Raw genomic sequence first — 26946 nt, 5'->3', positions numbered from 1 at the left:
ACACAGTATTGGCTAGTTGATTTTACGAACGTTCCATGATTGTCAGACGTCACTGGTGGGCGATGGTATTTCCGGTCTAACGCTACGTTAGGTTCATCGACGACGCCGGTAACTGTCAGGTTAAGACTAGGACCAGATAAACATGGCTTTCTACACCAGATCCCTTCAACATCTGCCAAGGATAACGATAAATGACGTACACCGAATAATTCAGGCGTCATCATCGGCTCCCAAGAGCAAGAGGGAAAAGGGTTTCAAGATATACGTCTCTTCATTCATTGACAATTATGAAGGTAAGTTATGCTATGTCTTTAGCTAGCTGTAGCCCTAACGTTAGCGATGATGCTAGGTGACGTTAGGCTAGAAAGTAACCTTTACAAAATACTTATTAAACGATTAATTTTAGTTGTTGGTCACATGTGGTTTATTATATGTTCATTTTACTATCTGACATTTAATAAATGTATGGGCGTTTCTTCAACAAGGGGCACTTTTAGGCTTGTGAAGTTGAATAAAAAAACTTGTTCAAAAGTCACGTAACACCGTCTCATAAGTTTAAATTATTTGTCTAGTTTTAAGGTCTGTAAGAGGACAAACTTAGATTACAAGAGAAGTTATGAGACTGTGTTAGTCTCATAACTAAGAAGTTATGAGTTATTCTGTTTTTAGATAACAGCAGTGAAATGTCATTTCCACCACATCTCAATGCTGTTATTTAAAACAGAATAACTTATGTCAGTCAAGAATTGTCTAGGATCATTTTTGTAACTGGTTTTATCAGTTTTTCCACAATGTACAATAATTATACATTTGTCAATGAGATAAATTAACTGCCCTAAGGACCAAACGGTGAACAGTACACCTGTCACACTCTGACATGTAATACTGGTTTGGGCAAGAGCTTATTAGAAAATAAATGACTTGCATTTTTATATTAAGTAGAGCATGATCTCGTAAATTGTGGATACATTTTTAATGTGTAATGAGAACTTTTTAAATATTTTTAAAAAATGTGGGTGGTGATGGAAATTACAATGAATTAACGTGAATGTAGAGAAACAGTGGAGATGTTTATTAAAAAACAATTAAACTCATCACACTCAGTAAACTCAATTCACAAAGCCATTAAACATAACCACAACTGTTTTTAGTGTAGTGCTGAGTTTGATGTATACAACTGATTTGTCTCACAGATGAACGGTTACAGTGCGTGTAAATAACTGACACAACTTATGGCAAGGCAAAAATATAAGCAATAAATGATGCAACAAAATTGAATTTTCATTCATCTAAATGAAATCAATTAATATAAAAGTATAATTTAGAAATAAAAATTATGTTATAATCTAAATTTAAAAAGTATTGTAATGTATTATAATATAAAAAGTATTACACAAATCTACTCTTGCAATCCATATCAATTGTACTTTGGTCATATTTTTAAAAAATGACATTTTTGGTTACAAAGTACATAAAAGTGCCCATAGTCTAAGAATCACCCATATACTAATGACTTGTGTTGTTCAGTTACATGTATTGACAGTATTTGGTTATCCCCAGTATCAAGTAAAGACAGACAGGGAGAGTCAGCATCCGTGCTACCTGTCATAGATCTTTGAGGAAACATGAGAAACCTCACACCATCAGAGTAGGATGAAAGACAGTTCAGTTGTTCGTCTGATCCAACCAGTTCTGTTCTGGGGCTTCAATTTGGCAATGATGGGTTAAACTGGCAAACAAATGTATAATTACCTAAACAAGTTGAACATCTTAGACAACTATCTAGCTAGCCAAACGTTTGAAGTAGGTAACACTGTGATGACACGTGCCTGCCCTATTAGTGTTCTAGTAGACCTACCATTCCTATATGAAACCCCGGAAGTTGGTTGTTGAGACAGTTGCTTTGCTGTTTATATTGTGTTGTGTTTAACTTACTTACTTTCTTACTAACCCTAAAGTAACCACATTCTCTAACTCATAGTAGCTAACTTGAAAAATAATGCAAAATGCACTTTTGACTTTGAGATATCTGATCAGTTTGTGATCTCTGCTGATTATAACACACTTTTTTATTTTTTAAAAGATTGTCCTAGAAGACTCCACTCCTGTTCAGCTCTATGAGGTCGAGTGCTCCTGTGTGGCTGGCAGAGCCTTAATCATAATGTTGCATTACTGTATCAGACTGTACAAAACATGTGTTTGTGTGAAAATCAATGTAAATAGTTCTCTTTAAGAAATGCACATGTATGTACATAAACAACAAACTTATACAAGGTACCTTTTGTTATTATGAATTCAGTGTTAGTAGTTATTAGATTACATTAAATTTTATTGTCGTTTAGCAGAGTACAGGTACAGAGCCAATGAAATGCAGTTGACATCCAACCAGAAGTGCAAAGAAGCATTAAAGTACTGTTGAGTACTGTATTATGTGCAGTTATGTGGACTAGTTATCTACAAACTCATAACTCATACAAAATGTCAAACGTTGCTTCACAATGTTACAACTAGATAGGTACATTTCCTGAAGAAAATGTGAGTGGTGCTTGCCGTGGCAAAAGTCGTCAAATAGCCTGCTTGAAAAGAGCAGAAATTGTGGTCATAAATAAATCAACCCAGAAGTCTGTATAATGTTCTGGTGCAGAAATATGTGATTTGTTAGTAGGTTGCTAGGGTAACCCCATGTGGTTGCTAGGCAGTTACCATAGTGATACTAATCAAGTGTCCTTGCCATCCTGATTGAAATAAGTCAAACGGGAAGTCTGTATGTTTTTGTGATGCAGAGATATGTGATTTGTTACTCGGTTGGTAGGGTAAGGCCATCTGGTTGCTAGGCAGTTACCATAGTGATACTAATGAAGTCTCCTTTCCATCCTGATTGAAATAAGTCAACCCGGAAGTCTCTACGTTTTTCTGATGCAGAGATATGTGATTTGTTACTTGGTTGCTAGGGTAACCCCATATGGTTGCTAGGCAGTTACCATAGTGATACTAATGAAGTCTCCTTGCCATCCTGAGTAAAATAAGTCAACCCGGAAGTCTCTACTGTTTTCTAGTGCAGAGATATGTGATTTGTTACTCGGTTGCTAGGGTAACCCCATCTGGTTGCTAGGCAGTTACCATAGTGATAGTAATCAAGTGTCCTTGCCATCCTGAGTGAAATAAATCAACCCAGAGGTCTGTGATATTTTCTGGTGCAGAGATATGTGATTTGTTACTTGGTTGCTAGGGTAACCCCATCTGGTTGCTAGGCAGTTACCATAGTGATAGTAATCAAGTGTCCTTGCCATCCTGAGTGAAATAAATCAACCCAGAGGTCTGTGATATTTTCTGGTGCAGAGATATGTGATTTGTTACTTGGTTGCTAGGGTAACCCCATCTGGTTGCTAGGCAGTTACCATAGTGATAGTAATAAAGTGTCCTTGCCATCCTGAATGAAATAAATCAACCCAGAGGTCTGTACTATTTTGTGGTGCAGAGATATGTGATTTGTTACTCGGTTGCTAGGGTAACCCCATCTGGTTGCTAGGCAGTTACCATAGTGATACTAATCAAGTGTCCTTGCCAGCCTGATTGAAATAAGTCAACCCGAAGTCTCTATGTTTTTGTGATGCAGAGATATGTGATTTGTTACTCGGTTGCTAGGGTAAGCCCATCTGGTTGCTAGGCAGTTACCATAGTGATACTAATGAAGTGTCCTTTCCATCCTGATTGAAATAAGTCAACCCGAAGTCTCTACGCTTTTCTGATGCAGAGATATGTGATTTGTTACTCGGTTGCTAGGGTAACCCCATCTGGTTGCTAGGCAGTTACCATAGTGATACTAATCAAGTCTCCTTGCCATCCTGATTGAAATAAATCAACCCAGAAGTCTCTCTGATTTTCTGGTGCAGAGATATAGTTACTGCTAAACGGTTGCTAGGGTACTCTGTTTAGTTGCTAGGGAGTGGCTTGGCAGCTGCCAATCATGAATCTCCAAAGGCTGCTTGTCAGTATGAATGATATAAACCAACTCCCATGCCTCTGTGACATTCAGAATGGAAGATATCCCTCTATGGATTTTGGTTGTTAAGGTGCTCGACAATGGTTGCTAGGGAGGGGCTAGGAAGTGTTGATTTGATGCATGATTGGCTGTTTGCTGTCCCGAGTCAAACGAGACCACCCTTGTGTTTCTATGACACTTCTATCCGAGATATCCCTTTGATATGTTTCAATAGAAGTCTATGGGACTTGTTGCTAAGGTGCTCTTAATGGTTGCTAGGGCGTGGCTTGATAGCTTCACAATGATCCTGAGAGACTGATTGGTCGTCTGAGTAAAATGAGCCCACCCCTCGCCTCTATGACACTGTGATCCAGAGCTATGTTCAATACAAATCCCTATGCCTTTTCATTTCATGGGCCGCCCTACACCATTATAAGTCAATTGGGGCATTTTTGGGCAGCTCCTGCCCCCAGGGGTGCAACTTTTACCCCATATTGAGGTATGCTCTTACAGAGCCTGCCAGCCTCTTCAAATGTGGCAAATCACACGCTTCTACTAAATCCTCGCTTGGAGCTGTGACGCCAAAGTTTGTCTCAATGTTAAGTCTATGTGATTTTTCGGCCGCTTTTTGCCCCTGGGGCAAATACCGCACTCCGATCGCTTATAAAAGTCATAGCACACGTGTCCTCAATAGGTCGCTCGATTTGACACCTCATTCGTGGGTCTACGCCAAACGGTGCGGGACGAGTTAGGTGCCGAAGTTTTGTTAAGAGATATAAAAATAAAAATAAAAATAAAAACTAGATAGGTACATTTCCTGAAGAAAATGTGAGTGGTGCTTGCCGTGGCAAAACTCGGCCAAACAGCATGTTGTAACTGGAAAAGAACAAAAATTATGGTCATAAATAAATCAACCCAGAAGTCTGTACGATTTTCTGGTGCAGAAATATGTGATTTGTTACTCGGTTGCTAGGGTAAGCCCGTGTGGTTGCTATGCAGTTACCAAGGTAATACAATACATGGCTCCTTTCCATCCTGAGTGAAATAAGTCAACCCGAAGTCTGTAGTGTGTTCTGGTGCAGAGATATGTGATATGTTGCTCGGTTGCTAGGGTAACTCCATCTGGTTGCTAGGCAGTTACCATAGTGATACTAATCAAGTCTCCTGGCCATCCTGATTAAAATAAATCAACCCGAAGTCTCTATGTTTTTGTGATGCAGAGATATGTGATTTTTTACTCGGTTGCTAGGGTAACCCCATCTGGTTGCTAGGCAGATACCATAGTGATACTAATCAAGTGTCCTTGCCATCCTTATTGAAATAAGTCAACCCGAAGTCTCTACGCTTTTCTGATGCAGAGATATGTGATTTGTTACTCGGTTGCTAGGGTAAGCCCATCTGGTTGCTAGGCAGTTACCATAGTGATACTAATGAAGTCTCCTTGCCATCCTGATTGAAATAAGTCAACCCGAAGTCTCTATGTTTTTGTGATGCAGAGATATGTGATTTTTTACTCGGTTGCTAGGGTAACCCCATCTGGTTGCTAGGCAGATACCATAGTGATACTAATCAAGTGTCCTTGCCATCCTTATTGAAATAAGTCAACCCGAAGTCTCTACGCTTTTCTGATGCAGAGATATGTGATTTGTTACTCGGTTGCTAGGGTAAGCCCATCTGGTTGCTAGGCAGTTACCATAGTGATACTAATGAAGTCTCCTTGCCATCCTGATTGAAGTAAGTCAACCCGAAGTCTCTATGTTTTTGTGATGCAGAGATATGTGATTTGTTACTCGGTTGCTAGGGTAAGCCCATCTGGTTGCTAGGCAGTTACCATAGTGATACTAATGAAGTGTCCTTGCCATCCTGATTGAAATAAGTCAACCCGAAGTCTCTACGCTTTTCTGATGCAGAGATATGTGATTTGTTACTCGGTTGCTAGGGTAACCCCATCTGGTTGCTAGGCAGTTAACATAGTGATACTTATCAAGTCTCCTTGCCATCCTGATTGAAATAAATCAACCCAGAAGTCTCTCTGATTTTCTGGTGCAGAGATATAGTTACTGCTAAACGGTTGCTAGGGTACTCTGTGTAGTTGCTAGGAGTGGCTTGGCAGCTGCCAATCATGAATCTCCAAAGGCTGCTTGTCAGTATGAATGATATAAACCAACTCCCATGCCTCTGTGACATTCAGAATGGAAGATATCCCTCTATGGATTTTGGTTGTTAAGGTGCTCGACAATGGTTGCTAGGGAGGGGCTAGGAAGTGTTGAAGTGATGCATGATTGGCTGTTTGCTGTCCCGAGTCAAACGAGACCACCCTTGTGTTTCTATGACACTTCTATCCGGAGATATCCCTTTGATCTTTTTCAATAGAAGTCTATGGGACTTGTTGCTAAGGTGCTCTTAATGGTTGCTAGGGCGTGGCTTGATAGCTTCACAATGATCCAGAGAGACTGATTGGTTGTCTGAGTAAAATGAGCCCACCCCTCGCCTCTATGACACTGTGATCCAGAGCTATGTTCAATACAAATCCCTATGCCTTTTCATTTCATGGGCCGCCCTACACCATTATAAGTCAATTGGGGCATTTTTGGGCAGCTCCTGCCCCCAGGGGTGCAACTTTTACCCCATATTGAGGTATGCTCTTACAGAGCCTGCCAGCCTCTTCAAATGTGGCAAATCACACGCTTCTACTGAAATCCTCGCTTGGAGCTGTGACGCGTCAAAGTTTGTCTCAATGTTAAGTCTATGGGATTTTTCGGCCGCTTTTTTGCCCCTGGGGCAAATACCGTACTCGATCGCTTATAAAAGTCATAGCACACGTGTCCTCAATAGGCCGCTCGATTTGATACCTCATTCGTGGGTCTACGTCAAACGGTGCGGGACGAAGTTAGGTGCCGAAGTTTTGTTAAGAGATATAATAAAAATAAAAACTAGATAGGTACATTTCCTGAAGAAAATGTGAGTGGTGCTTGCCGTGGCAAAACTCGGCCAAATAGCCTGCTTGAAAAGAACAGAAATTGTGGTCATAAATAAATCAACCCAGAAGTCTGTATAATGTTCTGGTGCAGAAATATGTGATTTGTTAGTAGGTTGCTAGGGTAACCCCATGTGGTTGCTAGGCAGTTACCATAGTGATACTAATCAAGTGTCCTTGCCATCCTGATTGAAATAAGTCAAACCGAAGTCTGTATGTTTTTGTGATGCAGAGATATGTGATTTGTTACTCGGTTGCTAGGGTAAGCCCATCTGGTTGCTAGGCAGTTACCATAGTGATACTAATGAAGTCTCCTTTCCATCCTGATTGAAATAAGTCAACCCGAAGTCTCTACGCTTTTCTGATGCAGAGATATGTGATTTGTTACTCGGTTGCTAGGGTAACCCCATCTGGTTGCTAGGCAGTTACCATAGTGATACTAATCAAGTGTCCTTGCCATCCTGATTGAAATAAATCAACCCAGAAGTCTCTCTGATTTTCTGGTGCAGAGATATAGTTACTGCTAAACGGTTGCTAGGGTACTCTGTTTAGTTGCTAGGAGTGGCTTGGCAGCTGCCAATCATGAATCTCCAAAGGCTGCTTGTCAGTATGAATGATATAAACCAACTCCCATGCCTCTGTGACATTCAGAATGGAAGATATCCCTCTATGGATTTTGGTTGTTAAGGTGCTCGACAATGGTTGCTAGGGAGGGGCTAGGAAGTGTTGATTTGATGCATGATTGGCTGTTTGCTGTCCCGAGTCAAACGAGACCACCCTTGTGTTTCTATGACACTTCTATCCGGAGATATCCCTTTGATCTGTTTCAATAGAAGTCTATGGGACTTGTTGCTAAGGTGCTCTTAATGGTTGCTAGGGCGTGGCTTGATAGCTTCACAATGATCCTGAGAGACTGATTGGTCGTCTGAGTAAAATGAGCCCACCCCCTCGCCTCTATGACACTGTGATCCAGAGCTATGTTCAATACAAATCCCTATGCCTTTTCATTTCATGGGCCGCCCTACACCATTATAAGTCAATTGGGGCATTTTTGGGCAGCTCCTGCCCCCAGGGGTGCAACTTTTACCCCATATTGAGGTATGCTCTTACAGAGCCTGCCAGCCTCTTCAAATGTGGCAAATCACACGCTTCTATGAAATCCTCGCTCGGAGCTGTGACGCCTCAAAGTTTGTCACAATGTTAAGTCTATGGGATTTTTCGCCGCTTTTTGCCCCTGGGGCAAATACCGCACTCGATCGCTTATAAAAGTCATAGCACACGTGTCCTCAATAGGCCGCTCGATTTGACACCTCATTTGTGGGTCTACGCCAAACGGTGCGGGACGAAGTTAGGTGCCGAAGTTTTGTTACGGAGATAGAATAATAATAAAAAGAAGAAAAATAAAAATAAGTATGTGAGATTACAATAGTGATGCTTTGCAAGCACCACTAATAAAAAGTATAATAATAAGTATGTGAGATTACAATAGTGATGCTTTGCAAGCACCACTAATAAAAAGTATAATAATAAGTATGTGAGATTACAATAGTGATGCTTTGCAAGCACCACTAATAAAAATAAAAATAAAAATAATAAGTATGTGAGATTACAATAGTGATGCTTTGCAAGCACCACTAATAAAAATAATAAGTATGTGAGATTACAATAGTGATGCTTTGCAAGCACCACTAATTATAGGAGCCATGTTATTGTTGAGTGTAGTATGACAGCTTGTGTCTTTGTATAATAAATGTCTGAATTAACTCATGTATTTGTAAGGCGGGGTGCCAATGTGTTTGCATTCAAAGGCAAATAGCAAATGCTTCCTGAGGCACCACACCCCACTGAGCGAAGACTGAAAAATCACACCTCATTGTCGCCCTTCCACATCTGTCCCATTCTCTCCCCTCTCCTCCTCCTCATCCATTCCCTTTAAGCCCAGAATCACCCCAAACTCACCTAAGATCTGTATGTACCATATCTGATGTATACAAATAATGTAACTTTTGTAACATGTTTGGTATCATTTAAAATGTCTCGGTGCGTCTGGTATAGTGTTTTGTCCCCAGCTTTATAAAACTTAATGACAACAAAGTTATAAGGTCTATGCCAAATACTGAATAATTCTGGAGGCCTATCCCCTCCTTGAATGTTTAACACCAGAAAGCCAAGAACCCTTTCACCCCCAAATTCTCATTGAACAAAGGATAATACCATTTGGTACACAATGTGTATTCTGTCTGGATATTTAAGGAAGGCTGGCCCAGAGCTCAAGGTTCTCTGTAGTCAGATGATCCCACACCTCAATGTGTGTAACTGTAATAATAGGAATCTGCATTCAGATTTCCCATGCTTTGCAATTACATGTACTTTTCTCAACTGCCAGGTATGTTCTTTGACTTGCTTCTTTAACTTGTGTTTTAAATCCTACCTGGCAAATAAATTGTTACTTTTTGATTTATTCTGTATTCCTCTGAAATCATTTATATCAATACTGGGTCTTTAAAATAGGAGAAACCGCTCTGGAGGAACCGAGCAGGAGAATCCCATTTTAAGAATCATTTCTATCATAACTGAAGCTTTAATGTAGGAGGAAGCCACTTAAAGACTATCAGTTTGAATCTCATTAGAAACTGATCAAAAGGTAAATGAATAGAAGAGGATTCAGAGTAATCAATAACTTAAATGATTAAAATAAAAGAATAATCAGAAAGAATTTAGAGCTTTAATCTAAATCAGAGGTCAACTTAAAATTGGAGTCAGATTAATATAAAATTGGAGTCAGATTAATATAAAATTGAGTCAGATAAAATTAATAACGGGATGAATTTGTAAAGTGCAAATTATTAACAATAATTGCTTTACTTCAGTGCTCAGAAAAGACAGAACAACGCAGAGACCTTCAAGGGGCAAATCTATGTATTTTTAGCAGTTTTGCCTGCCATTTTACAAGTGGTGACCTGCCTCCGTGATCTCCAACGAGCGAGTGACGTCTTTTCAGCGCAACAACCTGTTTGGTACAGAGGATGAGTTTTGAGCTTCTTCTACTTCTCTGTCTACATCAGCTCTGGTAAGTCTATTCTTTTTGCCTATTAGAAGTTTTGAGGGAAAGCACAGACACATCCCATATAGACACATTTATAGAACGGGTCGGAATACCCACTGTTAGACCGGAGACCGAAAAAATCCGGTGGGGCTAAAGATATTAGTCAAAAACATGGATCAGGAACATGATAGAAGCAGAGCAGATGAGGAGGTAATGGAAGCTCTGGCCATAAAATTCAAAGAACTCCTTTTTCGTTTACGCGAGAAAGGACTAAATTTAAAATGGAGTAATGATGAAATCTTATCATGGTACTCTACGGAGGGTCGGAGACTAGAATCTAAATCTAAATACCGAAAAACCCCGTCGCTATTGTTTACTTGCTTCGCCGTAACGACATCGACACCATGGCGAAAAAGGAGCAAATTATAGTAAACATTAAAGATATAGAGAAATCGCGTTCGGAAGAATTAAAAAGTTGAGGGCTCAAGTCGACACATTTGTGTATAAAAAGCAAAGCTGGGCAAGACGGGTAGATGCGTTGGAAGCACAGATCAATGATCTCCAACAAAAACTTCGATCAGGTCGAAATTATGCATCCGCCTTAGAAGAGTGTTGTGATAACGCAGGCTTCCCAATATCAGCTATAAAAGAAGCAGCCATAAATTCACCTTTTAATGCGGAAAGAAAACAGGATAGTGACGACGATGATGCGGTAACATTAGCTTACGCAAAACACACAAGAGAGGCTCGTAACCGAGCCCATGGGGATAGTCCCTCTCTGTGGACAAAAGAACGCAGCCCGGTTATGACGCGGAAAAAAGCTAGCGATGTTCGAAAAAATCTGTTCAAGTCGCAGTCCTTAAGACAATAACAAATGCGGAAGATGACATCACAACTATCAGTCGTCCTTTAACGTGTGAGGAATGCAGCTCACACAAAGAAATAATTGGCATGATGCCAAGAAGAGGTCCATTCCAGCCTTACTGGGACACCTTAATGTTACAGGCCAATGTTTACAATCTAGAGATCAGAGACGTATGGCAAATTGCTCTCTTAACTATTCCGAACGAACTCAGACCAAAAATGAATGAGGAAATGAAATCGGGACGCATTATAAATAGACGCGATCGTGAAACCAACACAGAAGTGTACGAAAGACTAAAACAAACACTGCTAGATCTGAGAGGACCCAGCCATGCAGAATGGAGCAAAATTGTTAACATTAAACAATCAAATAAAGAACCATTCGGAAGTTATGCAGAGCGTTTGTGGGAATCGTACAAAGAATACTCCGGCCTAGAAACCGCAGATAGGGATCATGAAGTTTTACTTCAGTTCCTAAAAAATAATGCAGGGCCCGCTGTTCAACAAGCTCTTTTGAGTGGTGCCGACCCAGCTGAAAACACGTACAGAGCAGTGGTAGACTGGGCATCTAAAATCGAAAATAGACACAATCAGTCTAAATCGCGTAATGTTGCAGCAACCCAGTGGGTGACAGAGGGCAAGGGTGCTGAAAAAACGAAAACATTTAATTACACCCAACATCGATGCGATTATTGCAGAAGAAAAGGTCATAACATACGGGACTGTTATCAGTTAAAAGCTGAGTGCGAAAGAAAGGGAGCACCCTCCAAAACCGACACTGAAATTCTCAAACGTTTAGATACCTTGAGTACGTAAAACAACACAAGTGCTCCCCGACAAATGGAGGAACAACAACAGGGACAAAAACAACAAAACACCGAATTCCAAGCTGAACTCGAATTATTACTGTCGAAATATAACATACAATAGGGATGCGTGGCCTCCAATGAAATAGGGAGTATTATCAACAGCGGCAACCAGTATCAAATTAAGGGCTAACATTGGAGGCCGGTTAGCCAACATACTTATCGATACCGGCACTGCATGCTCCTACACAAACATTCCTTTACCTCTAACAAATGAAAACATACAAATTAGAGGCATAGGCGACACACTAATGATCGCGACCAAAAACAACCAGTTCAACTCGACTTAGGCATGATAATGGTAGAAGAGCCTTTTGGTATTTACCAGACAGCAGTGAGGGAACCGTGTTGGGAATGGACATCATGAAAAAACATGGCTTTTTTGTTCGCTGCTTTGAAAAACAAATCGAACTGCTGAACAAATAAAGCCATGAAAACATTTTTTCACGAGACAAGGAAAGCATTATGTCCATTTCCAGAACGGACCCCATGCAACTGCTAATGGATAAATATAGCAATGTTTGGGCCAATCACGAACACGCCCGTGGCCTCATTGATTTTGAAGTATGCATTGAGGGGAGCCACCTCTCCCACAAGAGCAATACCACATTAAGCCAGAGGCGGAGGCTGCTGTTCGTGAGAGAGTCCAACAGCTTGAAAAAAGAGGTGTAGTTCGACAGTGCAGTTCATCTGCCAACTCTCCGGGTCTTCCAGTACCAAAATCAAACGGAAAATGGCAACTTTGTATAGACTATCAGCGTCTGAATCAAGTCCTGCCTAAAGCGACTGCAATAGTGGCAAATCCTTCTACCCTATTATCACAAATTTCAACAAAAGCCTCTTGGTTTACAATCTTAGACATCAAGAATGGCTTCTGGTCTATCAAGGTTAAGCGTGACGACCAGTGGAAATTAGCCTTTACTGTAAATCAAACTTGGTATACTTGGGAAAGGATGCCAAAAGGCCCTCACAACAGCCCTGCAATCTTCCACACAACTGTGGAAGATACACTCGCCCCCTACTGGGTGCAGACAGAGTAGCTGACTATGTGGTTGACAACATCATTGCCACACACATAAACAGGAACCCCAACGAACGCGAGCAAAACAACAACATTGCTGATAAATTAGCCAAAATCACAGCCACGAAAGGAGATGAGTGGCAACCAGACATACTACCTGCCCCTGCTGTGAGTGCGGCCCAAATCACCCCCATCGACCTGAAACAATATCAGAAAGATTTGTGGTCAGCTTGGGGGAGATTGCACCGCACTTACAGCAGGATCAGTTAGTCACTGTCGCAGAAGACATAATACTCAGAGATGGGAAATATGTGGTTCCAAAAGTTCTTAAAAACCCATAATCAAACTGTACCATAAATATGCCCATATACCTGCTGTTAAAACACAGCAATTGATACAAACACCATTTTGGTGGTCAGGAATGACTTCTGATGTCGACAGGTGGTGTAGTACATGCATAGTTTGTGAAACAGTGAATCAGGGTAAACCCGGAAGCCCTAATCTCACGCAGGTCAGACCCATCCAAGGGACCCTGGGAATCCTTACAGTTGGATTTCATTGGTACACTCCCCAGTGCCAAAGGGGATATCGTTATTGCCTGGTGATCATTGATATATTCTCTAAGTGTTTGGAAGCAATTATCACCCGCAATAACACTGCAAACACTGTGGCATGGGTGATGGCCAACCAAATCATTCCACTTGGGGTTGCGCCCATCTAAATCGAAGTCTGATCAAGGAACCCATTTCACTGGGCAAGTAATGAAAAATGTGTGTGCAAAATTCTAACCCTTACAAACCTGACAGACCACAGAGATCATAGATCATAGATGATCAAACATGTGAATAGCATCCTTAAAAAAATGCTAAGCAGAAAACACATCACCAAAAAAGATGAACTGCAGCTTAAGGTGCTACACACTTCAAAACTACACTAAAATATCACCAAAGATGCTCAGTCTAATTTGATCTCTGAAATTAAATTTGCATTAGACATTACAATGGTATATGTTTTTGTAAAGCAAAATGCTTATTTCCCCTGATGACACAGACCATGCAGTATGAGACTAAAAGCTGTCCGTAACAGTTTGGCTTTGACCATCAGAGGAAAATAAAGAAAGTACCACATGTCTAAATGCAAATTAATTAAAGGTTCAACATTAACTGTTTTCTCTGTCTATTTCAGATTACAATCTCGTGAGGGACAGATGCAAAAAGGTTTCTGATCCCCTGCTTCAAGACAGGACAACAATTTGGCCATGATGGAGATGGGTGTGGAAATACTCAAAGAGGCCTTTCACACCTCACAGCACTACACAAACAAAAATAGCTATATGGCCTCCCGGTTTAGCCCCGGAACCGCAATTTTGCAACACCAAATTGTTCTAGAACAGATTCCACCCATCTCCTAAACATAGAACACACACTTTTATCACTACACATCATGGAACAAAATAATGGCCTAGATTCTGAAAGTACTAATCCACTGAAGATCTGGCCTGCCTCTCACATACACATAGCTCTCACATATAGGACATTACAAACCTGTTTCCATAAAACAGGCACTATTTACAACTTCCTAACAACTTATTTGAAATACTGTAATATGCATGGACATTTGCATGGCTACAGTCACACATCGATGATTTAATTACAAATTGCAAACAAACTTGCCACCCAAATTTCTACATTTCTGCCTGCATCAAATTAAATAAAAAATTGTGCAGACACTTCAATCAATCCACAACCCACTTTGAATATAGACATGTATCATCGATTTTGACTTAGCCAGCAAATCAATCACATTGGATAATTTTGAATTAGCACTGTGATTATTATATATATCTATACCTGTGATTCTACACTCATAGAATAATTATTATTACTATATGCAAAATGACGCATACCACTGGAGAAGATACTAGTTATACTGACTCTGTGGTATGTTTCCTGTAATTTATTCAGACCAAATATCCATGGCAATAATGAATATTGGTGATGAATGTACTGGTTGCCATGGGTTTTTGTCACCTTTCCTTTAATCCATCCAGACCAAGTATTTCCAAATTCCACTACTGTACACGCTATTGGTGGAATAGTGAATGATCAGATCATCAAATGGGATCACATTATTGGGTATATGACCTTGAAGGGTACTGAGAAACAATATACCAGTCGCACTTGCTGTCATGAAACTCACCATTATGTTGTTTGTACATGTAACACCTTATAACCTTTTCTCCTAATCGACACTAAACTCATAAATGTACAGTCTTTATATGGTCATTTAAGATGCTGTTCAGGTGCTTATGCATTACCAGTGAGAACTCCTTCACCTAATTGAGGTTGGCCCAGAAGACCACCACTGGAGGTGGCAGAGTTCTTCTAAGAGTCAGATCATCATCAAAGGGAAGGTACCACCAGAAGCTCCATGATGGAATGACATGTCCACTGAACAAGCCAAAAAAGCCTTGATGGATTCGATGAACTGAACACATGTGCTAACCTCAAACAGACACACAGGGACAAACCCAATTATCCACCTGCTACATGTATCTGGTGGGACTAGGTATTCTGCAGATGCATACAAAGCGACAAAATGGACTTGGCACCTTGAACGCCTAATAGTGACCACGCAGAAACTATTGAGTTTCCCACTTGGCCAGAGAGCGGACTGTAAGGCGGGGTGCCAATGTGTTTGCATTCAAAGGCAAATAGCAAATGCTTCCTGAGGCACCACACCCCACTGAGCGAAGACTGAAAAATCACACCTCATTGTCGCCCTTCCACATCTGTCCCATTCTCTCCCCTCTCCTCCTCCTCATCCATTCCCTTTAAGCCCAGAATCACCCCAAACTCACCTAAGATCTGTATGTACCATATCTGATGTATACAAATAATGTAACTTTTGTAACATGTTTGGTATCATTTAAAATGTCTCGAGTGCGTCTGGTATAGTGTTTTGTCCCCAGCTTTATAAAACTTAATGACAACAAAGTTATAAGGTCTATGCCAAATACTGAATAATTCTGGAGGCCTATCCCCTCCTTGAATGTTTAACACCAGAAAGCCAAGAACCCTTTCACCCCCAAATTCTCATTGAACAAAGGATAATACCATTTGGTACACAATGTGTATTCTGTCTGGATATTTAAGGAAGGCTGGCCCAGAGCTCAAGGTTCTCTGTAGTCAGATGATCCCACACCTCAATGTGTGTAACTGTAATAATAGGAATCTGCATTCAGATTTCCCATGCTTTGCAATTACATGTACTTTTCTCAACTGCCAGGTATGTTCTTTGACTTGCTTCTTTAACTTGTGTTTTAAATCCTACCTGGCAAATAAATTGTTACTTTTTGATTTATTCTGTATTCCTCTGAAATCATTTATATCAATACTGGGTCTTTAAAATAGGAGAAACCGCTCTGGAGGAACCGAGCAGGAGAATCCCATTTTAAGAATCATTTCTATCATAACTGAAGCTTTAATGTAGGAGGAAGCCACTTAAAGACTATCAGTTTGAATCTCATTAGAAACTGATCAAAAGGTAAATGAATAGAAGAGGATTCAGAGTAATCAATAACTTAAATGATTAAAATAAAAGAATAATCAGAAAGAATTTAGAGCTTTAATCTAAATCAGAGGTCAACTTAAAATTGGAGTCAGATTAATATAAAATTGGAGTCAGATAAAATTAATAACGGGATGAATTTGTAAAGTGCAAATTATTAACAATAATTGCTTTACTTCAGTGCTCAGAAAAGACAGAACAACGCAGAGACCTTCAAGGGGCAAATCTATGTATTTTTAGCAGTTTTGCCTGCCATTTTACATATTTGTGTTCCTCCTGGCAGTGTAAAAGACAATAAATGACATGTAAACATTGTCAATATTTCAGACAATTTTCTGAAAGGTATATCACAAGATACAAAAAAACAAACAGCATAGTAAATTACAAAATATATAAGCAGTATATGGAAGCTCATAGAGAAAAATACAGTCCTTGGCGCTGGTAAACAAAAATTGTTCCACTCAAAAGACATGGCACAGCTCCTTGAACAAGTTTTCGAGCGTCCTGTGGTTATGATGAAATCTTCTAGCTTAAAATGTCGACTGCATACCCGGGTGTTATCGGTAGGAGTGAAGTTCTCGCGTCTTATCTTGACTAGCCACTGAGCTCGAACCTCAGGCTGATGCGGAAAACGATGAAACTTCAGAATTATACCTCGATGAAATGGCACATCGAGGAACTACAATGTAATTTAGAGTTGCCAATTTGATACTGATATGTAAGACGTTTCTTATTTACTGTTAACATTTTACATACGGTACTCACTGATAGCTTGCCACTCACTCTTCCACAACATCTACACCGGAAATACCGGTAGTATCCTAAACCGGAAGTCCCCCCGCCCACCACGCAGATTTCGAACGTTCGTCGCGTCACCTGTGCACATAGCGAATAGTGATGGGAACACTATACTGTAAAAAAAAAAAAAAAAGCACTGTCTTTCGGTTGAGACGTTAAACCGAGTTCCTGACTCTCTGTGGTCATTAAAAATCCCAGGTCACGTAAAGAGTAGGGGTGTAACCCTGGTGTCCTAGCCAAATTCCCCCCATTAGCCCCTATATATCATGGCCTCCTAATAATCTCCATCCCTGAATTGGCTACATCACTCTACCATCTCCTCTCCACCAATAGCTAGTGTGTGGTGGGCGTTCTGGTGCACTATGGCTGCCGTCTGTCATCCAGGTGGATGCTGCACACTGGTGGTGGTTGAGGAGATTCCCCCTATACTATGTAAAGTGCTATGAGTGCCTAGAAAAGTGCTATATAAATGTAAGGAATTATTATTATTACTTACACGCTCAAACGAACGCACTCACTCACTCTCTCTCTCACACTAATTTAAACTTTAAACTACTTTAAGGTTCTTCAAACTTTCTGGTCCGGCTTTTTCGTGCCAATTTAGTTTATCTACAAAATTATCTGAAATTAATGCGAATACATACTTTTTGTTTTGCTTTTGCTTAAAGTTAAATATTCACATTCTTCATGGGATGGTTTGCACGGAACAGAAGCTATTTTAATCACATATCGCATGATAATTAGATTTTTTTTCATGTAAGCTTTATAGAATTTCATTTAAAATGTTCATTTGATTACTATGAAAACATTCGCAAGCTGGACGCTTGCTGCTGCTTCAGCCATCATATATATATATATATATATCTTCAAATAAAAGTATGTGTTCAACAAGCAGAAATTAAGAAGTCTATACATTTCTTTGTTTGAAACGTTTAAATGACGATGTATAGCCTAATTGTTGTCATTGTAAATATTCACCCTTCCATGGCCACGGAGTAAAATCAGAGATTGTGGGTCATTCAGCGGACAGACAAGGAAACATTGTATTTTTATATTTATTTCAACAAATGACAACCATCAACATAGTTCCACCATCTACCAAGTTTTATACATTTTATACATTTCTGTGAGTACACTCTCAATACTGTGCTTGATACTGTAAGAACTGAAACAAAATGACATGCAATCGGCCTATTTAAGAAATAAATATCATCAACTGTACACTACTGTTAAAATACTGGCTTAAACAGTCTAATAAAATTGATAGTTCACTTCTTTAGATTGTAGCGAACCACTTTAGTTTGGCAACCTCCGTCATATGAAGGTCTCTGTTACATGGTTCAGTTTTTTTCCAAATACATCGGCAGTATTGATGAAAGGTTTACATATTCATTATGTGCTGTTATCCTGTTTAAAACTTAAAGCCTAAATGATTATTTGATTAACCACAAAAATCCATTAAAATAAAATGGGAAAGACCTTAATGAAATAATTGATTAATTGTCAATTACCACAATTAAGATATATATAAATATAAAAGATTTATTAAAACTATGCCTAAACATCTGAAAATATATTTTATTTGTGTGTACAGACTGGACTATATTACGGATGTAAAATGATGACGGGTTATCTTGCTGCACAAGGAGTTTGTGCATCAGAGGTTCGAGTGGGCCGGACATTGGCACAGATGCATGAACCTTATCATCAAGCTCGATGCCAGGTAGCCTTGGGTTCCATAGTAAAAAAAATAATAATAATTATCATGTTTTAGCATCTAAATTATTAAACATTACATAATCATACATCAATGTCTATTTAGTCTTTAACTTTCAAAAGCAGAACCTACAGTTGAAAACGACATGGGTGCAGGATAGGCATAGGGTCGGTTTCCTGGGCAAGGTTTACATTAAGCCCGGACTAGACCTTAGTTATATTAGGACCTTTTTTATGTAGGTTTTTACATACCTTACAAAAAAAAAACATTACTGGTGTGCATCTTGAGACAAAACAATGGAAATTATATATTTTATGATATGTCAGTGCAAGCTGTTTTAAGTTAAGACAGCTCAAACATGCATTTTAGTAGAGGTGTACAAGTAAGACTAAGATTTTCTTCTCTAATCTTACCATATTTTTGCTACACTCGATAACATCAAAGTTTAATTATATTTTATTTTCCTAGAAACGCTGTACTTTCCCATGGGATGTGGGATCAGGTCAGAGTGGACCATGGTAGAGAGTTTTATCTAACCCTCTTCATGCATGACATCTTGGCAGAATACAGGCATAACCAGCAACGACTGCCTTACCTCCAGACAACATCAACTAAGGTGAGATTAAATGTTTTAATTGTTATCACAATGTCTAATTTTTATGACATGTATACTGTTCTGAATAAGGTATTGGTAACAGTAAAGGTTGTATTTGTTAACATTAGTGGATGCATTAGCTAACATGAGTTAAAAATGAACACTTCTACAACATTTATTTATATCTGTTTGTTAATTTCAGCATTTACTAATACATTTTACAAATCAAAAGTTGTAATGAACTGACATGAAAGTATATTTTGTACTTATACTGTCATTTGCGCTTTACATTGTGGGAATACTCTTTTACTCGACAGAACCACACCGTAGAGAGAATATGGCCTGAAGTCAATAAGCGGGTCAATTTTCCAATCAAGACTGCACTCATTCAAATGATTGACCAGGAGACTTTGGATATGGAGGATGGGTTGACCAGATACTGTGTATCCAATCTCACATGTGAGATCAGCCAGATTGGGGTACAGAGATTTGTTCAGGCATGGAATAGCCATAATATTCTAGGTATGTGAGATATTGCTTTGACATCACTTCTAAATTGTGTTTTACTTTATCATACCATCATTATTCAGTAATCTAACTGCCAATATACACACACAATGTTCTGGAGGGCCAGTTCCTGCAGAGTTTAGCTCCAACCCTAATCTAACCTCAAAACCTAAACCAGAACCAGCTAATGAAGGTCTTCAGAATTACTTGACAATTAGTTACAGTAGGTGTTAGAGCAAGGCAGGATCTGAACTCTGCAAACTGGTAGGATGTTCTTACAGTATTATTTAATACAATATTATCAGTATTTGTTTTTTTTCTTACAATTCAAATGTTTCTATTTATAGGCAAAGGCATTCCCAATCTGCTGGCCAGAGATGGCTGCGCGGCAAGGATTTCAGAGCCACTGCTGCCGAGGGCCTCAGAAGCTGCCGAGCTATACAGAGAGGAGATGGGAAACAGTTTGACCACTCCATCAGCATTTGGTATTGACCCATTTCAGTCTGAAGAGAACAAAATTAGGGCAGAGACAGAGTTTAATTCACTTTATTTTGACCTTGGAAATGTATTTAACTACACTGTAAATGAGCATTACAGGTCATACCAAGACTGTGTAACTGACCTAATTAACATTGCAAGAAGATGTGCATAGAACTGCTTTATATTGTACCTCTAACATGACTAGCAAAACATTTCTTGTCGTGTATTAACTTTTTTGGCTTCTTGTAGCATGAAATGTAAACACTATTAAGAGAACAATACAATTATATTAACTCTTTCCCCGCCAAACACAGAATTTTCCGGGTATCCGTGTTTTAGGTGGTATACGGTAAGGAAGACCCGCGCGCATGTTTTGAAAGAGTACGCAACTCTTTGATCAAAGAAACAGACTGCGATCGTCTCAAACGTGAAGTGGAACACCATACTAATACTAAAGCACTTGTTTGATAAAAATGCCTTTTTCTCAGCTTTTTGTCCGAAATGTTGTTTTTGACAAAACCTACCTCTGTTCAAGTGGCAATAAAAAAAGAACAAATGAAGATAAAATAAAATCATTTTTTTTGCCTAAAAGCAGAGGCTCAGATCTTTATTTTGATATATAGCATCTTCATGGAAGAAAATATTCTGCGGGCCATTAAAGTTTAGCGAAAATCGTCAAAAACCCTGGCGGTGGCTGGCAACTTTTTTTAAAAACGCTGGCGGGGAAAGAGTTAAGAGTTATAATAACAACTGAATAAAAATAAATAAAAAAAAACTTTTTAACTTCTGGTAGCATTCGAACATGCACTCTACCACAGCAGCAATCTTAAACACAACTGAACTGCTCTTCTATGGCCCTAATTACATTGAACACTTCAGAGAGGCCAGCTACAGCCACCAGGGATTGCCCTGTAATTGCAGACCGACATTTTACGCATCCTTGACCCTCCTGAAGTATAACGTCGACACATTGTCGACAACCAATCAAACTTCGACAGCAACGTGCCAGCACAGGACTGTTCATCACTCCTGTAGCAAACATTATACATACATAATTAAGAATCAGTTTAAAAATACCATTTGCTTTAATTCATTAAAGGGGTCATATAATGCCATTTCTGTACAAGTTAATATGAATCTTTAGGGTCTAAATGAAAACTTTGTAATATACTTTTATTAAAAATTCTCATTAGTATTTTAAGAAAACACTAATTTTACCTGCTCAAAAACAGCTCTGTTTTCATAACGCCGTTTCAGAGCATATGGCTTATGATAATGAGCTTTGGTCACCCCGCCCCTCCGTTCTGGAGTTATTCTCCGTATAAATGTTTTTTTGACATTACTTCTTAATCAGTAACTTACAAGTAAACCAGGTGTAACTTAGTGTTACCATGTTAACTGTAACACCTGCGTACACAGTTTTTAATAACACAATAACCATAACGCGTTGTTCATTATAAACGCGGGATTATGAATTATATTGAGAACGTCGTAACGTTATGGAAAACATGCCGTAATGTACCCTGAGTGTAAACATGAGCCACATTCATTGTGAAGTGTGCAAGCGATTTGCAAATATTAATATAAAGGTTAATAAAACGTTACACTTACTTCTTCTGGAGGTGCAGAGGGAATATAAATAGTTTGTACCGAATCTTTTTTCAGCAGCAGCTTCTTAGCAAAACCAGCTTTATACTGACCCTCGTTTATAAAGCAGTCTAGTGAAAAATGATTCGCGCAAACATGAACGCATTGACGTTGCTCGTGGGGAATATTCCCATCGTAAACAAAACTCAGCCACTGCGTCTTCAGCGGTTCAGATTTAGGAACATCAAAATGACTGCTGTGTTCGTTATTACACCGAAGAACAGAACACCACAATCGCTTATGCGCCATTCTGCTCCAGTGTATCAACAATGATGACGGACTATGATTGACAGCTCGCTCACGAGTGAGGGTGGGTCTGTGTTGAAACACTGCTGTCAATCAACAATCCTGGGAGGGGCGTCCGACCGTGTGACGTCACACGGTCGAATGGCTCGATTTGAGGCAGGGGAAAATATATAAGGAGATTAAAACAAAAACACTGGATGGATTTGTATCATAATAGGATGGTTGTGTACAGGCACAGCCAACACACATTTCAGTACAATCAACTTGAAAAAGTGCATGTACCATTATATGACCCCTTTAAAAGAAAACTTACTTTACTTACGTAATTACACAGCTCTTTGTGACATTTGATGCTGATGGTCATTTGTGACATTGAACAGTCTGATATATTTTAATATATAACACTTGGGGGCGGTTTCCCGGACAGGGTTTAAGTAGTCCCAGACTAAAATGTATGTCAGAGCTGTCTAAACTGAAAACAGCTCGCACTGACATATCTTCAGTGCCATTGTTTTGTCTCAATATACACAATCTGTAATGTTTTTTGAAAGGTAAGTTTGTAAAAACTCTTTAAATGTCCTAATAATACTAATGCAAAGTCCTGGCTTAATCTAAGCCCTTTCTGGAAAACCACCGTTAAGTGTCAGACTAATGATCCAGGTAAGTGATATCAGTGCTACTATAAACCACTTGTTGGGGTCTTGATCAGCCATTTCGGGTTTATTTTGCAATAATGACCAGATGACAACACTGTCCCTTACATACTTCCCATATAGATTATAGGCTATATTATATGAAAGTGCTTACACAAATAGACTATTTTAATCTACATACATGTATGTGTGATGTCTGGGTGATTACTTGCCTCTGCATACACTGCACCTAAATGAGGTCCTCAGAATCTCACTTTGCTGTTCTGTGAGGCCCTCGCTATGCTTACACAGCTCCCTGAGCTTGGCTGACACAGCTGGTAAACCTTCTGATGCAAGATGGACCTCCTCAATTTTGTCTCTTATTTCAAAGAGCTCTGATCCCTCGTGGCTAGAAGCTTGCCTTTAACATTTGAAAGACAATCAACAGATGTACAGAAGAATCTCAAACCACATTTAGACATTGTTTTCTAAACAACATTTGAGTTACAATTCTTATAACCTGACATCAGTGAGTTTGCCAAAAAGTATGTAAATTGCTATGTAATTTTTATAGATTGTGCAAGAAATAACAGACCTGCCACAATCGGATGGGATTAAAATGAGAAACTATGTTTATAAAACAAATTTCTCTTACCACGTCCAGGAAAATTAGTCCCATCCATAGGAATTGTTTTTCAGCACACTCTGTGGTCCTCTAAGAAATCCAATCCCATCTAAAAGATAATGTCTGTGATTGCAGATAATAAACGCCTTTTCTCAAAAGTTTTGGTCAATGTGAACAACTATTGAGCTTACTAACTTGCACATCTTCTGCTTCCTGCATCCTTTATATTGCCATCCGACAACAAAATAAAAAATATCAAAAGTCAAAAGCATAATCCTATGACTGTAAAACAGTGATCCTCACTTTAATTTGTCCACACAATTAAGTAATGTTAGAATTATGCATGTACATAATCATGTTTTTATTTCAGTGGGGTTTTTAAGCAGCCAGTTCTACAAAATCACATTTCTTTTAGTAAGATTTGTATTATAATAATTACATCAAAAAATAAATGCAAAGGGGTGGATTCCTGAGCTCAATTTCTATTCATTATATCCTTTTGAGTGATTGTAACTACTTATTAATTATTTACTAATCAATATTTATCCTATCTACTATTTATCCTGATTTAAATGACTTATTTATTTTTATGAGATCAAAAGGTATTTAATGTAATGAGCCGCACGATTTGACACCTCACTCGGGTCTGTGACAAAAGCTGCGGGAGGAGTAGCGCGCCAAACTTTGTGTGGAATAATAATAATAAGAAGAATAATAAGTATGCAAGAGAACAATAGTGATGCCTTGCCTTTGGCAAGCACCACTAATAATAATAATAATAATAATAAGTTTAAATAGAATTTCAGTAAGTTGGCTTTCTCAAGCCAACCTAATAATGAAACTTGGAGTAATGACTTAACATACTGATCTCTGTTAAAATAGAATTATTGCTGTTTTGATTGTGGGGTCAGAGCAGCCAAGGAGTGTTGAAGCTGACTCTTGCTGAGTGAACTGCAAAGAATTCTCTTCAGTAAAAATGTTTATATTAATGGTGTGTTTTGTACATCTAGTCCAATCCGAACTTGTACATAAAATCACAGATGTCGAGTGATAAGAAAAGACAGTCTATGGACTAGACTAATCACAACAGCACAATGATTTTTAATTTGCATGAATATATGAAAAGTTCAAAGATGACTAGATTCTTCTGGTGAGAGCATTCATGAACTTACCTTACTTTTCTTTTTTTCCTTCTTCCCATCTCTGCAACTACATCCTCTTTGACAGCAAAAAGGCATCTGGAGCTCTGCTTCCAATAAGCAGAACCTGTGACAGAGGGGGTAAATAGAATAATGAAATTCAGAATGGTAATCATGGTAATACAGAAAGTAGTTACGTGCATGTTGATGAGCTGTAATGAATATCATAATAAACTTGTTCAATGTTCATTCTAACCTAAAACCACAAACCTTTAGTGCCAGGGGTATCAAGGGTAGGTTTCCTTGACTATCGGTAAAAATGATGTTTTCATCAGCACCCATAGCAAGGGCTTCTTTTACTTTTGTTGCCATAGTAGACAAACAGGCCTCGGACTCTTCAAAAGGGATAACCAATGCCTTGTCCTGTACTATTTTGTCACCCTCAAGCTGACCAAGGAAAATAGTTCTGTGGAAACACACACAAAAGCACTTTGTGTCTAACGCCTTTTTTTTTTTATACATACTCTAAACACAGACATTTACATTGCTTTGGAATTGCAACAGAAATTAATGATTTCAGCTAACTGTTCATTTCTGCAACCTAGAAACCAGACTCATACATTCTTGTAATGTGTTTTCTCTACATACACATACAATGCACTATTGGAATATTTTTCATTACATTTTTATAATTGGCAGACGCTTTGAGCCAAAGCCAGTGCTTTCCGGCTTCACGTTTTATCAGTATGTGTGTTCCCTTGGTATCACATCCATAAACTTTGTTTATTATACATAAATTTAAAATTATGTATTTTTGTGTCATATCTATCACTTTTGTTGGACTTATTTTAAAGTTGGTTTCCTTTTTCTCAACACCTTCTTGATACACTTCATTAATGTGTATTTTATCTTGATAATTTTAATTAAGATCTTATGTTCTTTGCATCCTTTGTCAGATTTTGTTGGTTTTCACCATCTTAGGTTAATTATTTTAGTTTCTGGTTTTGTAGCTTCTCCTGTGTCCTGTTGTTTTTACTAATACATATCTAGTGTACTATTACAGGTTATAGACGACTCAGAGCTGTTATCTTGTCAAACATAGTTTGACATAGTCAAACATAGTCACACAAAGTATTAAATGAAGAATGTCAGTAACTGTCACATTGTGGTTTCGTTATTTTTATTTTATTTTAAATAGAGATTAGATTTTTGTGAAAACGTTGAATGAAAACATAAATTTATTTATTTTTTTTAAATCCAGTCTGTTTTTCTTATATTTAACAATGCTGAGCAACCGTCATCTACCAAATAGATACCAACTTACCTGTAACGATTTGTGTGAAGTCAGGAGAAGGCAGACAGGTGATGCGGATCCAAATGCGGTCTTTTATTGAAAAAACATCAACTAATAAACAAAACACAGGAACAAATGAAAAGTCCACAATGGGAATAAACTCAAACACAAAATAACACACAGTAGGTGGGACAAACAGTGAACAGCGAACATCCACGAAGGGCTTGGGAATCCTTGAATGAACTAGGGGAACAGAGAGAACAGCAAGAGGTCATAGGAATAAACGTGAACCGTGAAGACGAACAAGAAACGTCAACGATCGACAGGGGAAGGAGAAAACAGCGGGGTTTAAATGGACAGACACGGTGATAACAAAATGACGAACAGGTGCGGACAATAAAGCTGTGACAGCGCCGGGAAAGACGGGAAGTGAAGTTTACACACGGACCGTGAGACTAAGGGCGGACAACAGGGAAAACGTGACATGGAACGGGATCAGTGCTGGGTGAAACAGAAAACACGGTGCGGACGACACGAAACACGGTGCGGACGACACGAGACCGTGACATAATCGTGATTAGTGAAACAGAGAACACAGGGCAGACAACACGAGAACGTAACATAATCCCCCCTCAAAAGGACCGGATTCCAGACGGTCTTAAGAGAAAAAAAAGAAACAATAAAAAGGAATGAAGAACCCAGGAGAGAGGGGGTAGACTGGGGGGAAAACAGACAGACCAGGGGGAGAACAAGGGGCATAAAGACAGTTCACGGGGGTGCAAGGGGTGCTGAGACAGGTCAAGGGGGCAATTAGGCAGTCCACGGGAGGCAGGCAGACCAGGGAGGCCGAGAGGGTAGACAGGCAGACCAGGGAGGCTGAGAGGGCAGGCGAGCAGTCTATGGGGGTGTGCGAAGGGGACCAGGTCCGGTGGCCTGGGGG

At 39.1% G+C, this 26946-nt stretch overlaps 1 protein-coding gene across 2 annotated transcripts; it reads left to right on the top strand.

Moving 5' to 3' along the window:
• On the top strand, positions 1-25781 carry LOC127631537 (uncharacterized). Of its 2 annotated transcripts, XM_052109690.1 has the most exons (6): positions 1-293; positions 18719-18847; positions 19310-19457; positions 19754-19958; positions 20291-20428; positions 24801-25781. In XM_052109690.1, exons 2-6 carry the CDS (start codon positions 18819-18821, stop codon positions 24830-24832), a joined length of 552 nt encoding a protein of 183 aa, XP_051965650.1. In that variant the 5' UTR covers positions 1-293; positions 18719-18818; the 3' UTR covers positions 24833-25781. The 2 variants fall into 2 exon arrangements, with proteins under 2 accessions (XP_051965650.1, XP_051965649.1); XM_052109689.1 differs by lacking the exon at positions 24801-25781 and having other exon boundaries at positions 20291-21428.
• Positions 25782-26946: the final 1165 nt, after the last annotated feature.

This window comes from Xyrauchen texanus, chromosome 38 (assembly GCF_025860055.1).
Source record: "Xyrauchen texanus isolate HMW12.3.18 chromosome 38, RBS_HiC_50CHRs, whole genome shotgun sequence".
NCBI classification, from domain to species: Eukaryota; Metazoa; Chordata; class Actinopteri; order Cypriniformes; family Catostomidae; genus Xyrauchen; species Xyrauchen texanus.
Note: the sequence above shows the minus strand (reverse complement) of the source record. Positions and strands in the feature narration are given on the sequence as shown.